General features: G+C 38.0%; 1 protein-coding gene across 1 annotated transcript in view; it reads right to left on the minus strand.

Moving 5' to 3' along the window:
* SLC35F1 (solute carrier family 35 member F1) overlaps positions 1-26153 on the minus strand; it is a 222882-nt gene that overhangs the window by 91608 nt on the left and 105121 nt on the right. The window contains exon 2 of the mRNA XM_021540851.3: positions 2411-2586. Within this exon, the coding sequence (XP_021396526.2) occupies positions 2411-2586 (176 nt within the window). The remainder of the gene's footprint in view (positions 1-2410; positions 2587-26153) is intronic.

A 26153-nucleotide genomic window follows, 5' to 3' on the forward strand; every position in this document is an offset into this window, starting at 1 on the left:
GACACCTCCTTAAACATGATATTTCTGCAAAAAACCCAAGGATTAATAAAGCAAGGAAAGAAAAAGACAAAGGGATGCAATTATTTTTTACTACAAATCAATTTAAGATGGTTTGATTTCTGAAGGAGAAAGAAAATTATTTAAACATTTTTCAGTCTTTCATAGAGAAGAACTATACTTGAAAAAAGTTTTTTGTTGATGTCAGCACTCAGAACAGAATCATCATTAATATTATTATGTGATTTCCATCTGTTAATGAAGCCACATGATTAGAGCTGCTAGAGAAACTGCATTAATGGAAGAAACACAGATAATGAATTTGAATAAATACACAAGCAAAAAGACAATGTCAAGCTCAGTCAGCTGGCAACATTAAATGCTGAGTGAATAAACAGGCTGCATAGTGCTATATCATCCAGCAGGAATGTTATGCTGAATGCCTGGATCACTGCTTCCATAGCTTCTGTAGCCAATTTTATTTTGGATTTTTTTTGATGAAACCATCTTTTTGGGGTTTTTCTGACAGCTCTTTTTCCAGACAATTCCATTGGTACCCTTTGCATGTACTCTAGTTTTTTGTATGGTCTGTAATCAACCACAGGTTTTTTAAAACACCTTCCCCAGCCCCCTTCACTTGTCCAGAAAATATTTTACATATATTCCTAACACTTTACCACTTAGTTCCCAAATCTATCATATTGGCACAACAAGAGTTTTCTGACAAACTCCCTTTATTTTTAAACAGAATCAGAAAATTATTTATAAAGTACCTTTTAAACACATATTTATGTATGAGTAAAGCAGAGTGTTTGATAGCATTTTTTAGATGTCAATATACACCAGACATCAAACATTATTCTAAGTTAGCCTCTGTAATGCACAGCAGAATGCAGTTTCTATATGGGTATACCCTCTCACAAGTCAGCATTTTCAAAAAAGTAAAATCTATTAAAGAGTCCATATAGGGACTTGCCTTGCACAGTATTAAATCAGTCCAGAGAAGGACATTTTTGGGACAGAACGTGTGAACATCTAGGCAATCCCACACTCTGAATAATTATTTTTAAACACAGTTCTCCAGAAAGCTGCTACTAATAACACATTTTAAACCTTTGGCAGAGCGAAGTATATGGTGATGTTTCCCCCTACACAAACTGAAATACCAAGACAGTGAAACAGTGCCTGAGCAATCTCTCCTTATATAAGAGTCAACATTCCCTTTGCACATTGGTTTTCTCACCTCTGCAAAATGCCAGTGGGGACCAATGTTTATAAAACTTATGTTGTAATATGCTTAAGTGCTTTGTGCTGGAGTACAGAGGTATTTTTTTGACTGTTCATTTTTTGCATGGAAATTAAGTCCTTGTTGCTTTGGAACACTTTCAGCATTGTATCACAAGATTGTACTATGAGTGAAGAACTTAAGCTTCAGGGTTGTTCCCAAAACATTAAAAGAATGCTCCCAAAACATTAAAACATCAAAGAATGATCCAAAAATCATTGTTCCTGTAAGAAAACATGAGCTTTCCAGTATGCTGATAAATGTACCACGGCCTAATACATTTTGTAGAGTTACCCTCCACAGAGCCCTACCCTCCTTATGTCAGAAGAACACATAATTTTTCTCTTTTGTTTAGCTTCTAATCTGTGTGTTCCGTGAAGGTGAATAAATAAAATTATTACAAAAAGGAAGAATGGCTGAGAACCGTACTTAAATGCATTCACTTCCCATACCTCATCTAGAATCACAATCTCAAAGAAGGGAACGGTTGTGCAGGAAAGGCACAACCCCCCATAGTAAATATAGACTGTCAAATAGAGCATCTTAGATAAACAGTACCAAACCATCCTGCAATTCATTTCCCATTTTGGAGGTCAGATTGGTTACACGGGCCCCATGACAATGCAGTGACAGGGCCATGCTCTGCCCAAACCTCCCCCCCAGAGAGAGAGCACACCAAAATCTTTCCCTTCATCCCTGACTTCTCAATAGCTAAAAATTGGCTGCTATTTCTTTCTGTCTAGTAAGTGAACTATTGAATTGCCATGATCAGCATCTAGAACTAGAAAGCTCTTCTTTGCTTGTATCTGAACTCTCCTTAGTCTACAAAAGATGTAAAACATACTTGAAATATTTTCCAGTAAGGCAAGAACCATCAGAATTCATAAATACTGATGTTTACTTTAGCTTTTAGGTAGCACCCTTTTAGTCCTTTAGGTCTAATTACTCATTCTTTGCTAATGAAGGTTTGTTGGTGCTTTTTTCAGTTTCTCCAGTATGTATTTCCAGGTAATATAAATATGGAAAAATGTTGATGGGATATGTGTCTAAATCATATTGCTTGTTGTTGTTCTGCAAAAGCCTTTATCCCCACTGTTTTTTATAAAACAATTTTAGAGAGACACTTACCTTGTCTGACAGCTAGCGTTGTTGTGTAGACCAAGAACAGAAGGATGTAATTGAGGAAGCTCTGAAAAACAGGTGTGTTGGCATGGAAGTCTTCTGACAGATACTTGCTTGTGAGACCAATGCCACAGATAAGGAGGGAGAGCACCTGGCCAAGTGCCACAGACAGCAGGAGATCCCTGAAAGGAATGAGGATAACAGACATAAAACACACAGCCTCCTCACTAAGGAGGAAATGCTCATCCTCCTCCAGGAATCATGTTCAACATTTCTGGGACATTGAAGTAACATGATGCTTCAGTCAATGAGGGGACCTGCTGGGTATAGCCAACATAACATTTCCATTATTCCTGCTCTTATCATGAGCATAAACATTGTGCCAACATAGTAGCTTTTATTCACACGTTAAACAACAGCAGACGACACGTCCCTACCATTTAATTTTGTATTTCACATTTCATAAAGGATAAATTATAGTTTAAATCAACCAAAACACAGTGTTGCTTCCTTTAAGCATCCTCCGTAACAGAAAGGCGCAGGGTTATCACTCAGACACAGTGGGAAACACAGCTCTTTCAGGACATAGCAGCCAAAGAGAAGAAGAAGATAAATCATCACATTTCATCATCAAGATGAATATACATCTCATCATATAAACTATTCTTTCCATCTACTATGCAAATATATTTATGCTTGCTTTCACCTTCCCAATTGCTTACTTTCTCTTCTGCTGGATGGGAACAGGAGATTCCAATTTTCCCCTTCGTGCCTCCTTCTGGTTGTTAGAAACATACTTTCTGATTAGGCTTTTTGCTTTAATCTGTTTCTTTTATTTTTCATCTCCAGTATCTTCTGCATTCTCCTATTACAACTCCATTCCCCACAGGTCTCAAATAGTTTCTTCTTTTGTGCATGTTCTCTGTCCTCCCATAATTTTTCCTTTACTGCAGAAATTGCTATATTTGAAAGACTTTTGCCCTCCAAATACCTCCATGTCTTTTACTCTTCTTGTAGAATTTATTATCTAACCACACAGCTCAACTGAGTCCAAACAATCCTCCTTTTCCAAATTTCGTCACAGCATGACGAAAACATGCCTACAACACAGGAATATCTGTATTTTTTTAATTACCCTTAAGAGTTTTCCCAGGTCCCCCATGTGTCAATACTCTCATGCTGACCAGGCCTGCTCACAGATACACCTTCCCATGCAGAAGAATGAGATGCAAGAAGTGTTGGTCAGTAGAGAAGCAAGCAAAAACAATGCCAGGGAGAGAAAAAGGGCATCCAAAGGGAACATCTAGTCTGAGCCCTGCCCACTGGCTACTGTTGCTGTCATCAGCCCCCAGAACAGAGGGGCTGAGCTCCCTAGGGGAAGACATGAAGGAGAGGAGCATGTTCTGCAATGTCTCATTTGAGCCTGGAATGAGGAAAGGGAACTAGGCAGTCCTATGGGAATAGAGGAAAGTGACCCTGCTCAGCTATAACAGTATTTCATGTGTGTTCTCTGCCAGACAGTAAAAAAAAAAATATTGCTTCAAGGCTTCTTTGCTTTCCCTGACAAATTTCTCTGACCTCGGCTCTGTGTGCTTGGCAGTGATGAGCATCTGTGCTCCCACAACTTGGTAAACTCAAGTGTCAAGCTTGTTTCCCTTTTTCTCATAAACAATCCTCCCACTAATGTGTTGTGGTGTCAGTCATGACGTGATTTAACCAAAGAGACACTGGAAAGCACGGGAGGCTGGGTAGTTATATTCAGCTAACATACCTTGCTGACAAAGAACCTCACACACAGAGTAAAGAACAAACTTTATTGTGCTAAACCCTGTGTTTTGATGGGAGACTGCTGAAGAAGTAGCAAGTAAGACTCTACTACTGCTACCTCTGCTTTCACATTACTCACTCTACTGTGAAACACAACCAAGGGAAACAAACACACATGACAGAGGAGACATCCAAGACCATGATGCAAATGCTGCCTACATTATTGATCTTCCTGCTGTTACCTGCTCTGCTGTTGGCATGGAAGAGGAAATATGAATAGTGTCTGCAATTTAAATCCACATATTAATCTTGCACACTTGGTTACAGTCCTTCATTTAGTTGGATATTTTTTCCTACATCCTTCTATAATTAAGTTTCATGCAGGGGTGTCCTCTTGCTTACTGCCATTTCTATTGTTTCATTTCATTAGTAAATTAGATGTTTGCAAATTGGTTGCCGGCTTTACATGAAATGCAGGTGTGTCCCTGTATCTTGGCTGTGCCTGTGAGTGAAAGTTGTATTACATTCACTGGGGGACTGCACCTGCACTGAAGAGAAGCATCCTGGATCCTGCTTAGATTTACATAAAGCTGAACACACCCTCCCTGAGGAAAGGATTCTCACAATAACATATTTCTTGCTCCCCTAGGGCTGTTAGCTTTTGGGAAGCATGCTAATCATTACATTTTATCAGACTGGTGGGAAGTTTGATGAGGTCTTACAAGAGGCATATTTTTTAGCTCAGCTCTCTATATTCAGGTGTGTCACCAGGTCTAACCAGTCTATACTGACATTTGTATTAAAAATCCAACCAACAAAACCTGAAAAACACCAGGTAAATTTCAAAGCTGTGTTTGATAGCTGTTTTGATTATCTCATTGTTATTTTGCAGTTTATAAAACAACCATATATTTTCATAGTTGATTCTTTGCAAAGTCATTCAACCACATCTACAAGTGGCAGTTTTCCTAAAGAGTCAGTCTACAGCATACACAGAGACACATGTAGCCTGCCCTCAGCTTCTGTATTTTACATTTCATAAACTTATAAACAAGAAGGTAATTCAAATGTTATGGTCTTACTCCTGAAAAGTCACTGAGAATACCTTTCTATATCTTCTGTCAATTACAAAATATGTCCAAAAATCCACTTGCTATTGTGTTATTGAAGTCATCAATTAACACAAAGGGTAATTGGAGTTCAGTAAATATAGACATGGACGAAAATCAAGACTGTGAACCTAAACACCTCCAAGTCTGTAGGTAAAGGTTGAATCCGTATAATCCCTGTAATTTGAAAGAACTTTTGAGTAAAAATTATCTTTTAGACAAAAACTGAATGTAAAAACTGCAGAAAACTACTTTGCAGGAGTCCAAGTGCAAGTAGTACCATCAATGACACCATCTTTCAAAACACTGACTACATAAATGATACTGACTACACACATACTGCTTCTCTCTGATTTTTGCACACATTTGGTATTTCTAATTATGTAAGAAAACTCATTCTGAAATCAAGCTGTTTTGATTCTCTTCCAGTCAGGACTTAGTTAAACATTTCACAGTTGATGGATGACACAGAAAGACAAAAATATTTTATTCTTATTTCATCAGTGCAAAGAGTTGCATGTTAGATGTTTAAGCAGAACTAATTCAAGTGACCATTAAATGCTCAGACTTGATGCAAAGGTGATCTATTTTACAAAATGTAACTGTTCATGCCCACATTAAACTCTCCTGCCATGCCTAGTAATAGGCCCATTACAGACATGAATGATAAAATGTGGCACAGAAGATTTTGTGTCCTCCCCTTCTCTCACCACTGTAGGCTCTGTCACACTAACCATTATCATGGAAAACAGTAATGAAATTAAAATTAAGTAAGAGAAAGCAAATCACAAGATCAGTAAAATGCTCATTTTTGCCTTGGCTGAATGGAAGAGAATAGCTCATCTCTCTCCAAACAGAAAAGTGGAAACAAATCTTAAATTTTTTAAATTGGTGACAATGTCAGCAGCTATATAGAAAATTTTTTTTTTTTGCTAAACCTAATAACCAATGTAAGATACCTGAATCTTAAAATATAAGATACCTAAATTTTACAAAAAATGCTGGTAACATTAACTGTATTTAAATTTTTTTCCTGCAAACAATGATCTAGTAATACAAGAGTCTTAGCTCCTGGGCCTTTAATACCTGGATAGGAATAATAACATAACCATTCTTTTTTAAGAAGAAGCAGCAAGCAAACACTGAAAAGAAGATTTCAATGGCTGTGGAAAACCTACTATTTCCTTTAGACACTAACTCAGTGCTGTCATCTCTGTCACTCATAAATATCTACCCCAAAAATCATAAGACTGTTGAAATGTGCAACATGGCTCCTATCTGCAACACTTTCTGTGTTGCTTTTCATATGCTCCACCACTCAGAGACTGTCACAAAGGATGTTTTTTTTCCCTAAGCCTTTGGTCTATCATGCTGGCTTCAGTAGCACATTCATTCACTGAGGAAGCAACATTCATTCATATCTTGAAGAAAGGCTGTGTAGTTTGATGGCCTTCAAACAGTACACCAAAAAGAGAGTCGTGCTACAAAAAGCTTTATAAAAGTGAGGGTTTCTACCTTTCAGGATCCAATTTCTCTTTAGCTGAGTGCTATTCTATTTCTCTACTTGTAGGCTATTTAAATCAAAACAAAGCAATTCTTCAAAAATCCCATTTTCCCTCAGCAACACCAACAGTACTTTTTCAAACCAAGTTAAAACAGGGAAAGATCTTCAGCTTGTAGTTAAGCTTTAATCTCATAAATGCATAGAATCATTGAATCATTTAGGCTGGAAAAGGTCATTTAGTCCAACCATTAACCAGATGGGTATTTTGAAGTAAAAAATAGGTCAGAATTACTCCTAAACCTCCAGGTGTCATGTTGCTAAGTAGGTTTTTCACAGCATACTAACAGAATTTTAAAAATATTTCTTTATTGTCTCTTTAGAAGTGGAGCCATTAGACAAAGCCTCATCTTTAGGCTGGGAGCCATTTAATTCTGTTTAAATGTCTGGGCTGGTAGCCGCTGTGCATCCTTGTTCCTCCAGGCTTATGGAAATTTCTGTCACTTGAGTATCTCCTTTATCAGCCATGACAAAGCCAAACTTCTGAAGGCAGACATTCTCATGTCAAAGAACTCTGGAGCTAGTGCTTGGTTCCTTGCACATACACACTGTCATAATAAAGTGTACTAAACAGCTATCTGCAGGTTATCCTGTAATTATTTTTCATGAAATTAAAATATTTAGCTCTGAATACTACTTAATTCCCAGAACATAGAAACACCCTTCACAGCACAAAATCAAGGCAGGGCAACATTGAGAAGGAGCCACACAATCACAGCTGCTGTATGCTGAAGAATCAGTGACATGCAGAGGGTGGCCAAGTGATTTAAACATGCAGGCTTATTTAATTGACACTAAATCCTGTTTTAAAGCACTCTCCATGTCAGTTTAATTTAACTGCTTTCGCTCCTCTCTTTTGCACTTTATTTGTTATCTTTCCGCTGGTAAGTCTCCACTGCATCAGTTTTAGAGTATCTCAGATGGGAAAGAACAGAGACTACCACTACTTTTAATCTCTAGCATGAGGTGTGTTAATCCTTCAACATGCCACCGGCTCCAGCAGACAAAAGATTGGCAGTCTGTTTTCTGAGCCAAAATTTCAGTAGAGGAGCACATCTGTAAGGGCTGCTTTATGGCACTGTTAGAAAGGGCCTGCAGGCAGGATCCTGCTTTCTCCAGCATGGTAATGACTGCAAGACAAAGTTACCACTCCAAATGTTACAAGCATGTATTTAAAAAAAGAAAAAAACAGATACATTTTATTCAGAGACTGACGACTGCTATGCCATAGTGATGTTGATGATGTCTGTCACAGCACTGTGATTTTGCCAAGCTTCTTCACTTGAGTGCATTTTACTGTGCTTCTATAAAAGCGTGAGGAGAAATAAAACAAGGCCTTAAAAGCTTCCCATTGATTCAAAGTAAGCTGAAGTTATGCCCCTGTATCCTGTAGAAATTCAGTCAAGTTTATTTAAATGCTTACAGGTGGATGTGGAATCTTATTTTAAGATTCTAGTTATCTTGTAGGAATGTTGATGCATATTACCACAGAAAGCACAGGAACAGCACATGTCAAAAATCACAAATACTAACTCCCATCACCAGCATGGAATGCGACTCATTTCACTGCAGATGAGTTCCAAAGCTCCCACACCACCCCCCACTTGAATAGCTGCTTAATGAGGACATGGACATTACTTCCATATTTTGTGGTTCACACTTAATACTGACACAGGCAGCTTCTGAAAGAATAAATTAACAAGATTTGTTCTGGACAATCAACTGAGCTCTCACTGAAAGCTAAAGCTGCAGATTTTCTAATAGCTTTGAAGCATATGAAATCTCCTATTAGTCCTGCATTTCTCTGAAATTGATTGCATCTAAAGAACAAGATTCTACCCTAATTTTGCATGGAAACTTGTCTTTTCTTATTTTCCCCTTATTCTGATGTGCCTGTTATAGAGGGGAGAAATTCTACAAGTTGGCACATGCAACCCTTCCCTCGTCTCTGCCCCTCTCAATAAAGTAAGAATTGCAGCAAGTATCTTCAGGTAATGCACCAAAGCTGCGGTACACTGCTTTAGAGGAATATACAGAAGCAGTCCCAATATTCAAGAATTAAATGTTCACAGCACTAACAGCAAGCACATCACCCAGCACATATACTGATAATAACACCATGGGCTGCTGTGCCATGGTATTCTGTTGGTAAACTACTCCAGTAGTCTACATTTCCTGCAATCATTCTAGATGACATCTCAAGAAAATACAGTGGATTTCTAGGTCTAAATAAAAGACACTTATACTATTTCTGGCAAGGAAGAACAAATCAATGTAGAATATTTTCAGAATACAGGTATCCAGCCATGGCTGAACAGTGAAATACCGGTCTGGATCCCAAATAAAGCCAAACAGTGCATTAAAATACAAACAACACTAATATTAACCAACAAATCAGAGAAAGAAACACCAAACCTATCCATCACTTAATTTCTAGTGAGTCATTATTTTGAAATCGTTATTTCATTTATGTGATGTACAGGCTTTGTACTGGATCTCCACACAAAGGGTGGGTTTTTCACACAGTGAGTTGCAGACTACCTCAAGCTCTCACTGAGGCTCGAAAGAAATTCTCTGTGCTATAAGCTGGGGGTAAGAGGGGAGCTCTGCACCTCCTTGTTCTCATCATCCTCTCTTGCCACCTCCCCAGCAACTTGTCACTTGCACTGCAGCTCTGCATCAAGCTCCACAGCGATCTTCCTCAGGCGGCCCCAGCACCTCATTGCAGCATCCCAGGGACAGCCCCGAGGGGCAGTGAAGGACAGCCAGACCTGGCCACACAGCCAGCACTTCCCCAGAGCAGAAGAAGCCCCAGCAGCCACTGCCTCGGCTGGAAGGACATCCTGGGCATGGGGAGAGCTGCCCGAGTTTCTTATCCTTTGCTTTTTGGCTATCCTAATTGCTTTGAAGTTTTTCTATTCAAGACATTAAGGTTCGAATTTGCGTTCAAATAAAACTGGCCTTGATTTCAAGAGTCTTTTGGGGATATCACTCAAAATCAAGGTGTAGGTACATCTGCCTCAAAGCTGTGGCAGAAACAGGCTCTGCTGCTTTTCAGTGATAGCTTGAGGGACCAGCCCAGATTGTTGACTTTGGATGAAAAAAAAGCAGAATCACATTCAGCAAGCCTTGGGAGTCTCTGAAGCAGTATCTTATTACCTTTTACCTAATAAACTTCGCAATTCTTGCGTATTGCCAGTTACAGCAATTCTACAAAATAGGTTTAATTTACCATACACTTATAACCCCAACTTCACACACAAACATGGTCATAGTTATGTGTGTTTTACAACACTTTAGTAAAGGGAATATTTTTAAGACTATTCTTACACAGATAAAACATATCCCTGCACTTAACAGTTAACAATATACTATTGAGACACCTGCTGCACTGACTCTTAAGTGCAAAGAAGGCACTCCTTTTTAAATTATTCTTATTGAATAAGATACATGTTTAAAGCTAGCAAAGGAAAGTGTGGTGACTAAACTTCCATGCTATTATCTTGATGGAGTCCAGTGCTAAATTCTTACAAGCAAATTGGAGGTATGAGAGTGTGTGTGTTTTGGTGCAACTTTCTTATAGTCATCTTCATCCTACCAGTGATCTAACAAAGAAAAGAAAACATTCTTATCCTAAAAACATGCCTAGGTTTTCAAAAAGCCATCTGCCTTCCAATCAGCAATTTTCTGGTTCCTTTTCAGGTAAAAATGACCAGACTTGGAGCCCCAGAGGCTTTTTCTCTTCAAAAATGATGGTCTCTCCATATAAAATTCTTGGAAACTTCTCAGCCTACACTGGATAGCTGAAAATGTTTCAATCTTTGTGATGAAATCAAAAGTATAATTATAGATGACCATGAGATAAAATAATTGTATTTCAGGTTATTTTAGTCAAATAAGTTGACTGAAGCTAGCTGCAGTCCATAAATTTTTATAGATTTCACTGTCTAGCCAACTATAACTAGAGAAATTAATATATATAAATAAATAAATATAATAATATTTGATCTAGATTGGAATAATAAATGACAGAATTCACTTTCTATACAAGAGCTTACAAAACTAGTTACAAACACCAACTGCTGAATATGGTACTTTTGAAAAAGTAATTTCTTCCATCATTATCCAAAAATTAATTTAAAAGTGATATTTTGAGTCTTAGAAATAGAGTGAGAGACTCAATTATGTATTAAGAGTGAGCTGTAATTTCTCAAGCTAGAAATCCATGTGACAACCACTGAAAATACCACATTTTTGCCAATGAAATCTAGGCAGTCATTGGGCTGCTGATCAGTTATTTTTATCATTCAAGAATAAAGCATACAAATAGATGTGGTTTTGAGATAGATATTTATCTTTACTCTCTTCCAAATGCACCAGTCTGAGCTTTCAGATGTTGAAAGTAATGAGGATGTGGAAGGACTGATGGCTCTCTGTTTCTTGTAGAAAAGAAATTCACTGTCAAATCATATTAGCTCATCTCACTTGCAGTGGTTTTTATGCCTAAGGCTCAGGACATTATAAATACAGTGACGAATATCTTTAAATAATATGAGGAAGAGTTATAAAGTTTCAGTTCAGCTAAGATCATCATCGGCTCCCAGTTTTCTCAGAGGAGCTGAAAGCCTACAGTAATAGACCTGGATGATTCCCAGCGTCAAGAAAAATAGCTCACCAGTGCCCAAAGTAGTACAACATCACTTCTTACTGCTCTCTTGCCATTACTGTACAGTGCTAATACAGCTTAAACTGATGGGGGTTTATGGACTCTTACAGCTACTGAGAGACAGTTGATAAAGGAGGAGATGAAAAGCATTACAGCTCCTGCTATACCCCTGCCACTGATAAGCCAATCTTGATTGAATGGTCTGATGGAAAACAAGTTCATATGACTCAAGATTCCTCAAGTGATAGATGCTACTGTGACTTAATTCAGTGTTGTCAGAAACACAGAAGTATGGGCTTGGAGTTCCTAGAAAATAGTATGTATGTGAGTCAAGATGATGGATGATTTCAGATTTTTTTCTGATGCTCCCGAAAGTGGCAAAAATAGTTTCTGAATTTCATAACTCTAAGCATATACACGTGTGTGTACTGACTGTTCATCTACAAATAAGCAACTAAAAAAATTATATTTACTTGTAAAACTGGAGATAAAAAAAAGACAGATGTTAATATTGGAAATGCAAAATTGCATCTATGAATATCATGGCTGGCTTCTGGAGAACTAAAGCTACTAATCCAATTATTACAAGAGGTAGAATTTCTTTCCTTTTTTTTAAATATCAGTGCATTTGCAAAATAAATAACAATGATTTTTCATTCTACAGAGCACTTAATATATATTGTAAATATTTTATTTAAAAATCAAATTTATCTCCCTGGATTATGCAAAATTTTTTGCTTGGATAAATATAACTACATTTAAAAATTCAGAACAAAACAGTTACTTTTTTTTCCCCTGCAACTCTTGAAAATTGTTCCAGAATTAAAAAAAAAAAACCCTACTTCTGTGCAGATTTTCCACCCAAGTAGGCATACACAATTCCCATAAGTTTGCATCATTTTTACAGTGAGTTTCTACTCCATAATCTATATGCTTGAAGCATGTAAAAGAAACCTTAAGAAAAATGTCCTTAAATTGGCCCCTGAATATTGGCCTCTTAATTGCGCCCCTGGTACAGAAAGACAAAGGACATTAGCATTTCATCAAGGACAGCATTAAGGCATTGCACACTTTTGCAAATCTCCATCTGCTTCAAAGGAGAGATGCTCATGTGCCTGTGGCTCATTCTAACTTCACTTCTTTAAGGCTCTGACCTTCTTTTGCTTTTTCCCATGTGTGGGTTGTATTGCTGCTACCTCATTCTGCAGGCCCTCAAGCAGGAGTAATGCTCAAAGTTGCTTGCTCATGGATATTATGACAAACACAAGGACAAGAAAGTTTTATGCATTTTTTTTTCCAACAGTTCTTTAATGCACAGAGGCCACAATTTTCCCCCTCTGGGTGAGTGCCTGTCTCTATCCTATTCTTGACTGTGAAGCCTGTGTACTGAGTTTCAGGGTGGCACAACTTAATTATGTAGAAATAAATCTACCACTAATCTGGTGGCTGATACACCACAGGAGGCAGAATATGTTCATGCAAGTCCTCAGAACAAGACCACTGAAGCCACTTAGGCAAACAATTTAAGAGTTTGGCTGCTTTACTGAACTGGGTGTCACCTTCTGGAAGAGAAGTTTGTGCTCTGGCTCTAGAGAAATTGCAGAGGCACAGCTGGAAAGTGAATTCCTGGTCTGGATCAGTAACCACCCTAGGGCTACAGTAATGATGGGTTTCAGCAGGCAACACCCTTCCTGGCCCAGCTGGATCAATTGTGAGTGCCCTACTTGAAGGACTTGAAAGGTGTTGAGTTTTCTTCTCTGTCTGCTACTGGTCCTTTCTGAAAGCAAGGTCCCTCTAAGACATTTTTGAGTTGGATGCCCAGAATTGATTCAGCAATAACCCAGAGGTGCTCTCACAGGTTCTCTCTGCCTTCCTACTTCTAAGATACAGGAGGGTCTTGCAGGAAAGGAAGCACTTGGTGAAAGGGGGCATGGCAAAACCAGCCTTACAGAGAGGTGGAGTGCAAGTACTTCTCCTTTTCCTCACTTTTGCTGTTTGTTCAATACACAGCAGTGATAAAATCATTACTCAGCCAAAACTACACAAGAGGTCCAAACTTCTGCAGCTGTATTCTTCTGCATACTGCTCACAAGTCAAAAAGAAAAAAGTCATTTTAAGTGGAAATTACAACTGGTGAAAATTCAACTCCTGCTAAATGAAAAGTCCAACAACATTAAGTTCTTCATTTTTAGGAGTGAGTGTGGTTGTTCTGGTTAACTGCTCTACCCTTAGGCTCCAAGATAAATCTCTCCCTTCCTCTCTTCCTTTCAGTTCGGTGAAACAGCACAACTGCCTCTGTCAACACTGTAAATTTACTACAGACCTGACACACAATGATGGAACAGGCTCAGCTGAAAAAACACAAGGAACTGATCTAATTTTTCCTGTTTTATTAGAATTCAGAACTGCAAGGTATTTGAAGTAAATAAAAATAAATAAACTGTAAGTGGTCTGGGAAGTGGCCAGCTGCAGACTTTTAGTCAAGACAGAGAAATTCCTGGCCTAAAGGAACCTGCTGCAGTGCCGAATGTATGACTGAAATCACTGATGACCTAAAGAAGGATAGTGATGAATCACTTAAATTAAAATGAAAACTGTGGAAAAAATGGGAGCTATAAAGTCCTCTCGAAGAAAATAAACCAAGTGACATTTGCCAGAGCATTGCTCCCAGACTTCCAGGTTACTGCAATTTCTTCACAATAGTAGTATCTAAATTTCAGATATGAAAAAAAAAAAAATGGAAATAAAAAAAAAAAAAAAAAAAAAAAAGAAAACTCAATCATGTAAAAGATTTTCTGAGTGGGTACAACTTTGCCTTGCCAACACTGAACTGCAAGCAATGAGCAGCCTGTAACCAGGACACTGAGAGTGTCCTCAGTGTGTGCAGCTGATGTGCCATCTCCTTCCCATATACAGGGCAATAGCACGCCAAAACACACCCTGAGCCAGGAGAACCAGAGGACCCAGAGGACTTTTTGCCTCCCAGCCATATACAAGTGTGGTCACAACCTTCAGCTGGCAAGTTTATTCTATTTCCCCTACCAGAGTGATTCACATCTGTGCTTGCAGCACAGAGAGCAGGGGGTCAATCTGACAGTTAAAAAGTGTGAGGAAAAATCAGGGATAAAATGATAAAATTATATTCCGTGTAAGCATGACATTTAAGACACTCTGCTCTGAAGCTTTAGACTGCTATTGTTACAAAAATACATGCATAAACTGATCATTAACATTAAAAATATTAGGAAGAATTTCCATGTTATTCAATAGCATTTGCTCTGCAGAAATCACCCTTCTGAAAGGCATCTGAGGCTGTTATTGTAACTGAAGGACAAATTCCCAGTCATAGCTCTCCATTTCCTTGCCTTTTGGAATTGAAGTAAGCCATTAAATCAGATTTCACTGTAAGGATATGCATTATGTTTCCCATTGATGGCTTTTTATTCTTCCTAGTAAGAAATAAGAGAAGTTGAGAAAAGCCAGAAATTCTCTCATAGGTGCATAAGTGAATCAAGTGACACACCCATCATGTACAGTGCACAGCTGGGCTAAGTGCTTATGGTCATGTGGGATATTCTCCAATATGACTGCTGATAATTTAACATGTTGCTTTTGAGCAACATGCACTGCTTAATTTATGTGTGGAAGGGATTATCCAACAAGGGCTATGCAAGGCTGTAAAGTACCTAAGTACTTCAGAGATGTAACAAACTACCTTTTAATTTACTGCCTTCATTTACTTATGGAATAAACTAAAACTTAATTCCGTTTGAGTTGAATTAATATAAGTCAAATGGTCCTGTTTGTAAAGCCCAGTTTGAACAGATGGATCATTCTTGGTTATATCTGAGTCAAGCAAGCCATGACAGGGCTTGCTGGAGTGAGGAGTGAAGACTTTGCTTTCCTAAGGCCACTGACCTCAGCCCTGTTTCCCCCATGAAAATTTTGCTGCAGGTCTAACACCCCAGTGGCCTGCCCAAGTGGGAGCAGTGAAATCCAGACAAGACTGAAAAGTAGGTGATACTTATGAAATAACATACCATGATTTACCAAACAGGATCTCATTCTGCTTCTTCAGGTTCTGTCTGAAAGGAATAAGGTGAACATGTCTTTACAAACAGACTGTGTTAATCTGCTTGTAGATAGGGCCAGGTACTTATAGACAAGTAACAGAAGAAACTATTAGTTCTAGAAAATGTTACTAATCAACATGGACTGTTGCTTAGCCAAGGCCATGCTAAATCCCTGAACCTAGAGAAAAACAATTACTTACTAGAATTATTAATATTAATTATAAATACTATTAATTTTTTCTTTCTTTCTTTTAGATAAAAGAAGGGTGCAATTTGGAAAATCTGTGCCTTCTGAGTACCTCAGCTAATGGGGAAAAGGAGCAGGGTGATGGGGTTGGGAACATAGGATAAAACTGCTGCTGTGTCACCCAACAATTTTAGAGACTCCATGAGAAATGGCCCCTCCCTTTATTCAAATAAAATTACAGGACTCCTCTGTTCCCTTTTTGGACTTAAACCTCTGGCATTGTGGATTAATTTTCCTAATACGTTCTTTGTCAAGATTTATTTTCTTGGGAAGACAGATGGAAAGGACATCATAGAAGACTGTTTGCAGATGCAAAAATATCTTCACCAACCAAAACCAAATTTGGCAGGACAATGGCCCTTCAAATGTTCAAATGAAATTGATGAGTATGATTCTTCTCCTAGTGAATATTTTCCATTGCTCCCTAAGTCTGATTACTAGGCCACGTGCCAGGACAGACATCACAGGGCCTGACAGGGGAAACTGTCTGAACAAAACAGTGGCAGTCAATGAGAAAATTTTGGTATCAAATTATGTCACATTGCTGCTACAGCTTCCTTACTGCATGCACAGGTGGGCAGTATATGGCCCTTCAAACAGGACAGCAATCTGAGACCCAGACATTTTTTTTTTGCTCACAGTTCACCGTTTATACTGTTGGGAAGTATCACACTTTACCTGTGTGCACTGTGCAACTACATGAGGTGCAGAAATCACCAGTATCATTTTAAGGTTATATATAAATATATTTATTAAAAAATAATTTCAAGCTCAACTAACCTGATTATGAATATGCAGGAATACTTGAGAGATATCATGGGACCAGATAAGAACAGATTAATGTTGTAATTAATTGTGTGCTTGAATTTAATTTATATGCTTTTATTATTTAGTACCTGTGTCAACCATTTAATCTGCCTGCAAATCAATTCTTTATATAACATTAATGAAACATTCTATATTGAAATTCATCAAACTATGGAAATCAGATATTAGGAAGACTCATCATAGCATCAATTTATCCTCTTCTAGTTTAAAACAGTTCAAAACCTGTGGCTTCAGAAACCACTCCTTCAAGAAGAGTATTTCAGTTCAAGGAAGAGCATTCATAGTCAGAGATCAGAATCAAAAATCCAATTTACACTGTGAAACAAACTACAACAAGACTTTGAGAAGGAAGAAGTAACAACAGTAACATTAATTTCAACACAAACCTTGTACAAAGGTCATTGACTTTACAGCTCTGTACAAATGACATTCTGAGAAAATGAAGATAATACAGATTTATGCAGTAAGAGACCTACTAATTTGTCTGCAAAGCCTGCTCAAAACATTTCATGCCCAAAGATGAAGATGGGACTGCTTGGGGTGCTGAGGAGCTGCTGAGTGAGCACAGAGAGTGATCAAATCAATGAGAAACATCAAAGTAATCACTTGTTTAATCTTTGCCAAATTGCTTGCTTAATCTTTGGGTTAGTCTAATGAATGTTTAGGGCATTCCTGAACTACTCAGTTGGGAGGGTGCACTGCTGTATTTCAGAAGAAATATCTGGAAATAAGAATAGTTGGAAATTGGCGCTGTTGTGAGAAGGGGAAGAAATAGCTAAGATGAGAACAACCTGCCTACAACAAGGGTCCTTGGAGGTCATCCTGGGTCTGCCTGGGATCAATTACCTACCTTTGTCTCAACCCATGAATTTTTTATTCCACTTTCTCCCCTTGAACTGCTGAAGATAAGGAGTGAGAGAGCAGCTTGGTGGGTGCCTGTCAGCTAGACAAGGTCAATCCACCACAGGAGTGCAGAAGATCTTGTTGCACCTCTCGTCTCACCTTAAGACACTTCTGTCCTCCCTCTGCCTGTGCCCAACACCAGGGGCATGAAAGCTGTAGCAACACTAACCATGCTGAGTTCACGCTGTCTGCTGAGCTTGGCTCATACCAGAGTCAAGCAAGTTAAAAAAACACCAGCAACCCTGTACCCTCTGACCCTGTGGCAAATACTTGTTAGATTTTTTATTGTATCTGATTATTTCTGAAAGGTCAGACAGATGAAGCACTTTGGTAATCCAGGATGGCTTGTGGGATGGAAACTACAGTCCTTGGTCCAGAGGTCTGACCTACCCTTGCAGTGGGGATCAGGAAAAGCTCTATAACTGTCTATAGAGCTCTATAACTGTGGGATTTTTTCAGCACACCTAGTCCCAGTTCTACCACAGACCTCCCATGGATACCTTCAGCTCTCTCTGCCTCCATTTACTCTCCACTCATGTGTCTGTTCAGGTCAAAAAATCTCAGGGAAAGGACCCCTTTCTATATTAAATGAGCCTTTGTTAAATAAGCCTACCAGAAAGCCTTTATGTAGGAAGCAGAATAGGAACAGAGGGGCAACACAAAAATAGTCTCCACAAGAAAACCCAGTGGAAGATGCCTTCGTGTTAGAGATTTCACCCCTTCTAACTCCTTGAAGGCAAGACTTCTTATCCTGCAAAAAGTATATTTTATGGTCTCTTTGTAACTGCAATTTATTTTTTACTGGGGCAAGCTGATGCCTTACACTTTCCTCTTTTCCACTTTCAGCAAACCTTTTGTTGTGTGACACCTTTTGGTTCTTTGTAATAAAAATGCTTTCATTGCCTGGATATATTGATTTTCAGTTTCCTGAAGCTTTGTGTTTTTCTTCTACAGTTTCGCTGACACAGCTTAGGCTGAACCTCACAATCCCATTCCCCCTTGCTCCTGGTGAAGAAACAGCTCTCATCAAACTGGATGAAGATCATCAGGCATTTAAAACTTATGTCCCTTTGGTTGCAGCCTCCTCTTTTGTCCATTCTTTTAATCTCTTCCATCCCCCTCCCAGTGTTGCAGGACAGAAATGGAATACAATTTAGACTGGTTTTGTTTCAAAAGGAAACCTCTACCTTGCTATACTTCTGTAGATAACTGGCCTGTTGAGATAGCAAAATGGATAATGGTTTTAAACTAAAATGGAAGACATTCAGACTAAACACTGGAACAAGCTACCCAGGAAGGTGGTACCAGCTTCATCCCTGGAAACATTCAAGATCAGGCTGGATGTGGCCCTGAGCAACCTGGTCTAGTTGAACACTGCTCTGCTCATTGCAGGTGGGTTGGACTAGATAAGATTTAAAGGTTCCTTCCAACCCAAACCATACTATGATTCTATTTTGTGATGCAAGTAAGACAATTGTAATTGTGATCAATACATATGGGATTTTATAGGCTTTTTTTTTTTCTTACAAATATACAGGTACTGGAGTCAGAATGTAACTTGTGGGAAATTCAGTGATGACATCTCCACTCTCACTAGAGGTGAACTTTATTTCTTACTTCAATCAATTGAAAAAGGACACAGAGAAAACCAGATTCTTTAAAGTGAAATCTGACTCAGGTTGAAAGTCTCAGCAGCCAAACATTTTTCTTATCATTGTGAATACTCTGGAGAAAATGGTGACACAGGCTGCCAGGGTAAGTGCTTTTTTGTTTCATTATCAAGCAAACAAAAGTCAGATGTAATTTCCTACCCAAAGTATGCAAGGTTCAAAATTTGAGAGGAAACTCCAACAGAAAATAAAAGTTCTTCACACATCTGCTAACTCTAGATCTATTAATAGCACCTAACATTTTTATATTTTTGTATCTCAGAAGATTTCCTTGGCTACATGCTAAGTGAATGCCTTCAACTCACCTCACCACACCTATTATCTCAGAACTTTTAATGTCCAATATTTAATGCTTAGATCACTTTAGAGAAGAATAAACCACCACAGCATAGATGTACACAAGACAGAAGGCAACTTCCACTTGTTTTTTTCTTCATAAAAACTGTTTCCTCCTTAAGAAATCTGTTTGAGTTTCTGATTTTTTTCCAACAAAATTCTTTTTATCCCAGTTCTAAAATTCAGGCAGCTTCACATCAAACAGTTAACTCGAGCAGTACAGGGTATTTAGAAAAATACACAGCTTGATACTTTACATGCTATGATACTATAATTAAAGTGGAAACAATCTGTTCATGCAATCTAACCTTGGATATCACATACCAAAATATTCTACAGAGCAACTCCAAAACTGAAATCACCACTTCTTGCACAAAATCCTCTTTCAGAAAGACATCCAGTTTTATTTGACTTCAGGGCATGGGAACCCATCAGATTCCTAATTAAGTTGCTTCAAGGAAAGCTTATTTGAACCTTATTGAACCTAGCATGAATTTTCATAATTCAGCTTTCTACAACCAGGTCATATGGCTTTTGCCAGCTACCTGCTGTAGGAACAGAAGTTAAAATGGGAAAAAGAAAAAAAAATATCCACAAACTAAATAAAGCTCAAAATACATTGACTAAAAATCAGTTTATCAGCAGAGCTTTATGAGGGACCAGCAGCTGTCTGACCCTGTAACCAGTTGTGCTTGGCATGACCTGGCACCCTGGTTAAGCTGCTTCTGGTTAGGAAGCTACTGCAGAACAATTTTTTGCAAATAAAGGTTTTTCCAGTGAAGGTGTCTGTTACAGTGACAGCTAACATGTTTGAAATGAAAATTAAAATTAATACAATTATTGCAGGTATTCATTCTGTTTTATTTTTTCTCCCTTTTATACTTTTCTTTTGCACTAGACTAGGCTGAGATGTGTGTAAATTCCAACAAAAGAACACAGATACAATAAGCTATAATGTCATCAAGGATCCAAATGCCCATTTACTTTTACCTCCAGCATAAGACAGACCACAGGACATCTCAAAATTAATGCCTGTTTGAACCAGAGTATGTATTTTATAAAGGTATCAAATACTGTCCATTGTTCTGCAATTGAGAGATTTCAGAGTCTTGACAAGTTGCTCCAGGGATTAGTTACCTAACTACTAAAATCTGAGTCTAGAATTTAAAGAGGGATTTAGGTAGCATCAGCTTTCACTCTACTACTGCTTTTTGATGCTCTATTACCAATTTTTGTTTAACACATACAAAATCTATCAAGTCACTTTCTAATCTTATTTTTGTTTAAATAAGCAGACCAAGCCTTTCACTATAAAACAGTCTTTCTTTTAGCACTCTTATGGCTCTCACTTAAAACTTCTCTAGTTATCAGTATTCTTCAGTCTTGAGCAATGCAATGGGACAGTGTCCCAAAGCCAGTCATACAATAATCAAGACCTCCTCAATATTCCCATGTTCACCTATCAAAAATCTCATTTTCCCTTTTGCATCACACAGTCACAGTAGAGGTCATACCCTGCTAATTCCACACACAGTGTCTCAATCTTTTATGATATTGCTTTCTAGGACAGAGAGAACAAGTCTAACAGCATGGTCCACAGTATTTACTCCTATATATAGTCCTTTTACTTGGCCTCATACAGACTCCTGCTGCTTTCTTGCATTTTGTCCATAGCAATCAGAGCAGACCACTCTGTACAACAGCTGGTTCTGTTAACCATTACTACACACCCTCACCTTTGTGTCATCTGCAAATTTTATGTGGAATAATTTTCTCTCTTCTTTCACGCCCACTGATAATAGTGTAAAATAGCATGCAATTCATCATCTTCTGTGCTCGAGAGACACATTTAGGTCTAGAAACTGCTACTATGCCACTTTTAACACCACCTAATGTGTGTACAGTGTTGACTTTGTAACATTCTATTTTCTTAATCAAAACATTCTGTATTAGCAAGTTGAAAAAGGTTGAGAGTTGTTGCTAAATTAGCAACAACCTCAGAAAAGGAACAAAGCTATTTTGACAAAAGATATTCACCATAAACCCACACTGATTAAAACTAATTACTTTAACCTTTCCTTTATATTTGATTAATCAGATGACAGATCATGCTGCAATGTCAGATCAGTGGTAAGGTGATAGGGCAATGAATATTTGAATCACCTCTTTGGTCTTTAATAAACCAGTATATGAGGAACTTATTTCCTCTCCTCTGCACCTCCTCACTGCCAGCCAGCACCAAGAGCACTCCTCTGGATGCAGACTGTACAATCTTGCTCATTTCCACGTGTCCAGCTTCTGGATGATAACTTCCTTAGCTACTGCTGGAAAAGTGTTTTGTTGCTGCCATACATTACACCACCTGGATTTTTCAGAGAATCCTACTTCTTCAATTTCTCTCTTGAATCAAAAGGACCAAACAACTTTCCCTCCTTCCCTGCAAAGACAGCACAGCCACCTACCCCCAAGCAAAGCACAACCGCTTCTCCTTCTGCTTTCTGCCACATGCTTCCTACAGCCCTCACCTTTGCTGCACATCAATTCCCATCTGCTCTCCTTTTCTATCATTGGTTATACATTCCAAGTCTTTTTGTTCATTTTTTAATGTAGTCATAAAAGCACAACTGACTGGAAGGTAGAATATTTTGGGTGCTCTTTTAAGAAATGCTACGAAACACTTTTTAGAAAAACTAAAAAGAAGACATGAGAAATAGCTAAAGAATGTGCTTAGAGAAACCATTCAAATGCAAGTAATGTCAAGACTGGTGGCATTTCTCAGCTCCATCAAATGTTAGGAAGCTTTCAACCCCAAGAAAACTTCAGTGTAGTTCAAATCAAATTTGTTTTACTGTTCTACCTCTGTCACAATTTTTCACTATAAGGACTGAATACTGTTTTCCAAAACCTAATTTGCATAGGGATGAATACTCTGCTATGCTGGTCCACAGAGACTGTGCTTTTATGGTTCAGACCTTGAAGTTTTTCAAGATAGGTAAGAATAACACTTTTTAAGTAATTCCACACAGCAGGTAAAGAATGTTATAACTGTGAGAAGGGTTATTAGAGTTACAGGAGTCTAACTGATCTTTCTGGTAATAAAAGACTCATTTTCTTTTAGCAAACTAGAGATTTTGCACCTGAACATGAAGGAATTCTATACTTTTTAAAATTTATTGCAAATTGTAAAAATCATCTTTGAAGAAAGAATGAGCAAAATTAATTTGAAAATACTTCTTGAGCCATCCAAGAAGGATTTAAAAGGAAATTATCTCCTGGAAAGTTTTTGTGAGGCTCTTCATGCCATAGAATGAAATCTTGGTTTCCCTAAGATCAATAAGAGATCAATGTTGAGTATTGAATCACACAGTTTTAGCTCCTTATTATGGCCTTTTGAATTTCATTGTAACAACAGTTGGATTAAAATTAAAATAATTCTCCCTATTGCTCCACTGAAATAATAGTTATCTTGCTCTTTGGTGATCCAAGGGAACAAACCTTATTGTCACTGTTAAAAATAATGGCACTTTACCACTAAAAATGTGAGCTGATTCTACTTATAATGGTTTATACTTTGATTTTTAAGAAAGAGTGTGTAGTGAAAATAAAAGCCTAATTCATATGTATTTTACTGAGGAAGCCACATTATTGCAGAAATGTTGATTCAAAGGGATGCCGGGATGTCATCTAGTCCAACTTTCTGCCCTATCAGCTCAGCAGATTAGATCAGACTTAGTTTTGCTTACCCTAGACTTAAAAACCTCCACGGATGGATAATCTATAAGTTCTCAAGATAACCTGTTCCTGTACTACAGTACCCTCCTAGCAAAGAATTGTTCCCTAATGTCAAGTCCAAACATGCCAAGCCACAGTTTGTTATACTGTGGCTTTTCTGTTGGAGTGATTCAGTGTACTGGAACCAAATATAAGGTCCAATGTCACAGGACACCGCTTGCCATACCCTCCCACATAAGTGAATGGGAATTAAAAAACACTCAGGCTGTCAGTTGAAAGTTGTTGGCTCCTCAGGGCCTTTTTCCATGATTCAGCAGTATGTATTTAACATGAATAATGCAAAGGTCATCAGTCCATATTTCCAAACAGCCTAGTCAAAGCACTACATTCCCCTGCCAATGCAAGTCAAAACTGCACTTTGGGCAGAGTGCAGGGCTGGGCTCTGGTTTTGTTCTAAAATGGCTCAAAAGGCTGACAGCTGTTTTCTTTCATTCATATTTCCATTAATAATACCAATTATTTTCATGTGCAAGGCAGAATGTTACAGATGTGTCATCTTTTGGAACACAGGTGTGTGCTGTTCATAGTTACAAATGCAACTTATATCTCACTTGCCCCACTCATGTAAATAAATGCTTTTGATGTAAGTGAATAAATATGGCCTTATCCATGCTTTATTCTCTGCTTTCATCACTCTTAGCTCAGTTTGCTGGCATGCACTAAAGGAAAGAAATAGTATGCCAAGATGTGGAAACCCATAATCGTGATAAAGAGGATGTTGTTCAGCTTCTATGGGAAGTTTAGCTGACGGAAAGAGATGAGAAAAAAGCTTCTTTATTCCTGCTTTTTTTTTTTTTTTTTTAAAGAACTGTGCCTGCTACATAGATATAAAAGACTAGCAGTAAAGACTGAAAAAAAATTAGAACAATAGCAAGGAGATGAAGCAAAGCATGACCATGCAACTCTTTTAGAGCTATCATTTAGAATGTAATTATTTATATTCCTGATTTCAGTAGTCCCAGGAAGCAAATTTCTCCCCCTAACACTCTCAGCTTTTTGAAAGACTACATAAACACGCAAAAAATGTGTCACTGCATTTCGGGTCTATAGGCCTTCCCCAGCCATTACTGTCTTTTGCCCTCCTTTTGCACTCAGTGTGCTTATCTGGTCAGCCCTGAGCTGAACTACAACCACAAAACCAGATATGCTTGCAGGGCAACTTTAATAAATATTAAAGCTTTATTTCTCTTAGGAAAAGGTGCTGAAAATGAAGCCAACAAACATTATGGAAGGGAATAAAAACTGGTGTGACAAAGGGGGACTCAATCATCTGTGCCTCTCACTTTCAGGAAACATCTCCAGCACTAGGGGAGGATGAAGCCTAAATGGGCATAGCCCTGTCCTCTCGGGAAACCATTTTTTTAAATTCACCAACTTTATCCTCCACTTCATGACCATCATTGTGAAAGGGGCCATGTTCCACATTTTCTAAAGACAAGTAACACATTCCTGCCTTTCTTTATCCTCTTGACACTGTGTCTGTTTCTAAAGGCATACATGAAGTGGCTTAGCAGACATAGTGAGAAAGATAATTGATTAACCAAGTCCTGGATGAATTATCAGCAGCAATGGATGAAACCCACCTGCATGTAAAAAGTCTATAACATGGCTGGTCTTTTCAAGTGTGATTTGAATGGTGTCTAAGCTTTCTTTATTTATCTTTTCAAATGGATGTTCTAGTCCACCTTAGAAAAAGTGAACAAAGAATTTTGGAGAAAATTGCCAGTTGGCACCTTGATAGAATTTGATAATTAGTAAATGAAACTGAAACACTCCCTAAATTATGTAAATCCTATACAGCCATAAAGTCCTCATCTTCTTGGGAGCAACAATAGCTCTTTGTGTGGAATGCAGCAATATTTCAATGAACAAAACTATGAATTTTCCTTTTGCTTTTGGTGAAAGGTAATGATTTTCCTGGATGAATAAGCTTTTGACATTTTAACGCTTAAGAGAAGAAAGTATTTGCATATAGTGTTCTGCCCCTATTCTCTCCCTGGTTGATGCTAAGCTCTGGCTGTCCCCCTCCTAAGGCTTTTCTCAGTGCTCCTCTTGCCTCACCAAAGTCAGTTTTCCCATGTTGTGATCAGCTCAAAGCACAGCTTTCTGGTCTGAAAAGGAAATCTTTCCACTTAGGAAAAAGGATGGTAATTATGTTAAATGAATGTTAACGTCTTGCTAATGAATGCATTGCATCTCTCCTAAACATTTCTGGAAAAAGAAGCAAGCAAAGAAACAAAAAATAATCAGACATGCCATTCATTTACCAGAAGTATTAATTACAATAATTAGAAAAAGTGACTCATTTTTGAAGTATACAAGATTCCTGAAAGGAAATACAAAGATTTCAGCAAGAGCTGAAGATATATATCTGTATCAAGAGGATAATCATGTGCAAAATTACAATATTACATACACAAAGGTTTTAATTTTGAAGGAAAAAAAAAATCCAGTTATGATTTTTAAATTTCCACTGATGGTAATTTATTAGTATCAGATTCTTTTCACTGTCCAAGATCTACTTGCATTTACCTTGACTCATTTACTATTGAATCTTGTCTGCCCTTGTTAGGCTAAAGATTTCTCCACCATTATTTCCTGCAGTTTAGGTCTACACTTACAGATAGCCCCTAGGAGAGTTATCTTTTTTCTCTAAGATTTCTTCCTTCCAGCAAGCATCAGGTACAGTAATGAATTAAAAAAAATCTTTATTTTTTCCTCCTTTTATCCCTACTCAAAACAGAATTTTAGCAACATCTCTTACATTGAGACTATGAATTTTTACAGTCGTTGAAGC

The sequence above is a fragment of the Lonchura striata genome, chromosome 3 (assembly GCF_046129695.1).
Source record: "Lonchura striata isolate bLonStr1 chromosome 3, bLonStr1.mat, whole genome shotgun sequence".
NCBI lineage: Eukaryota > Metazoa > Chordata > Aves > Passeriformes > Estrildidae > Lonchura > Lonchura striata.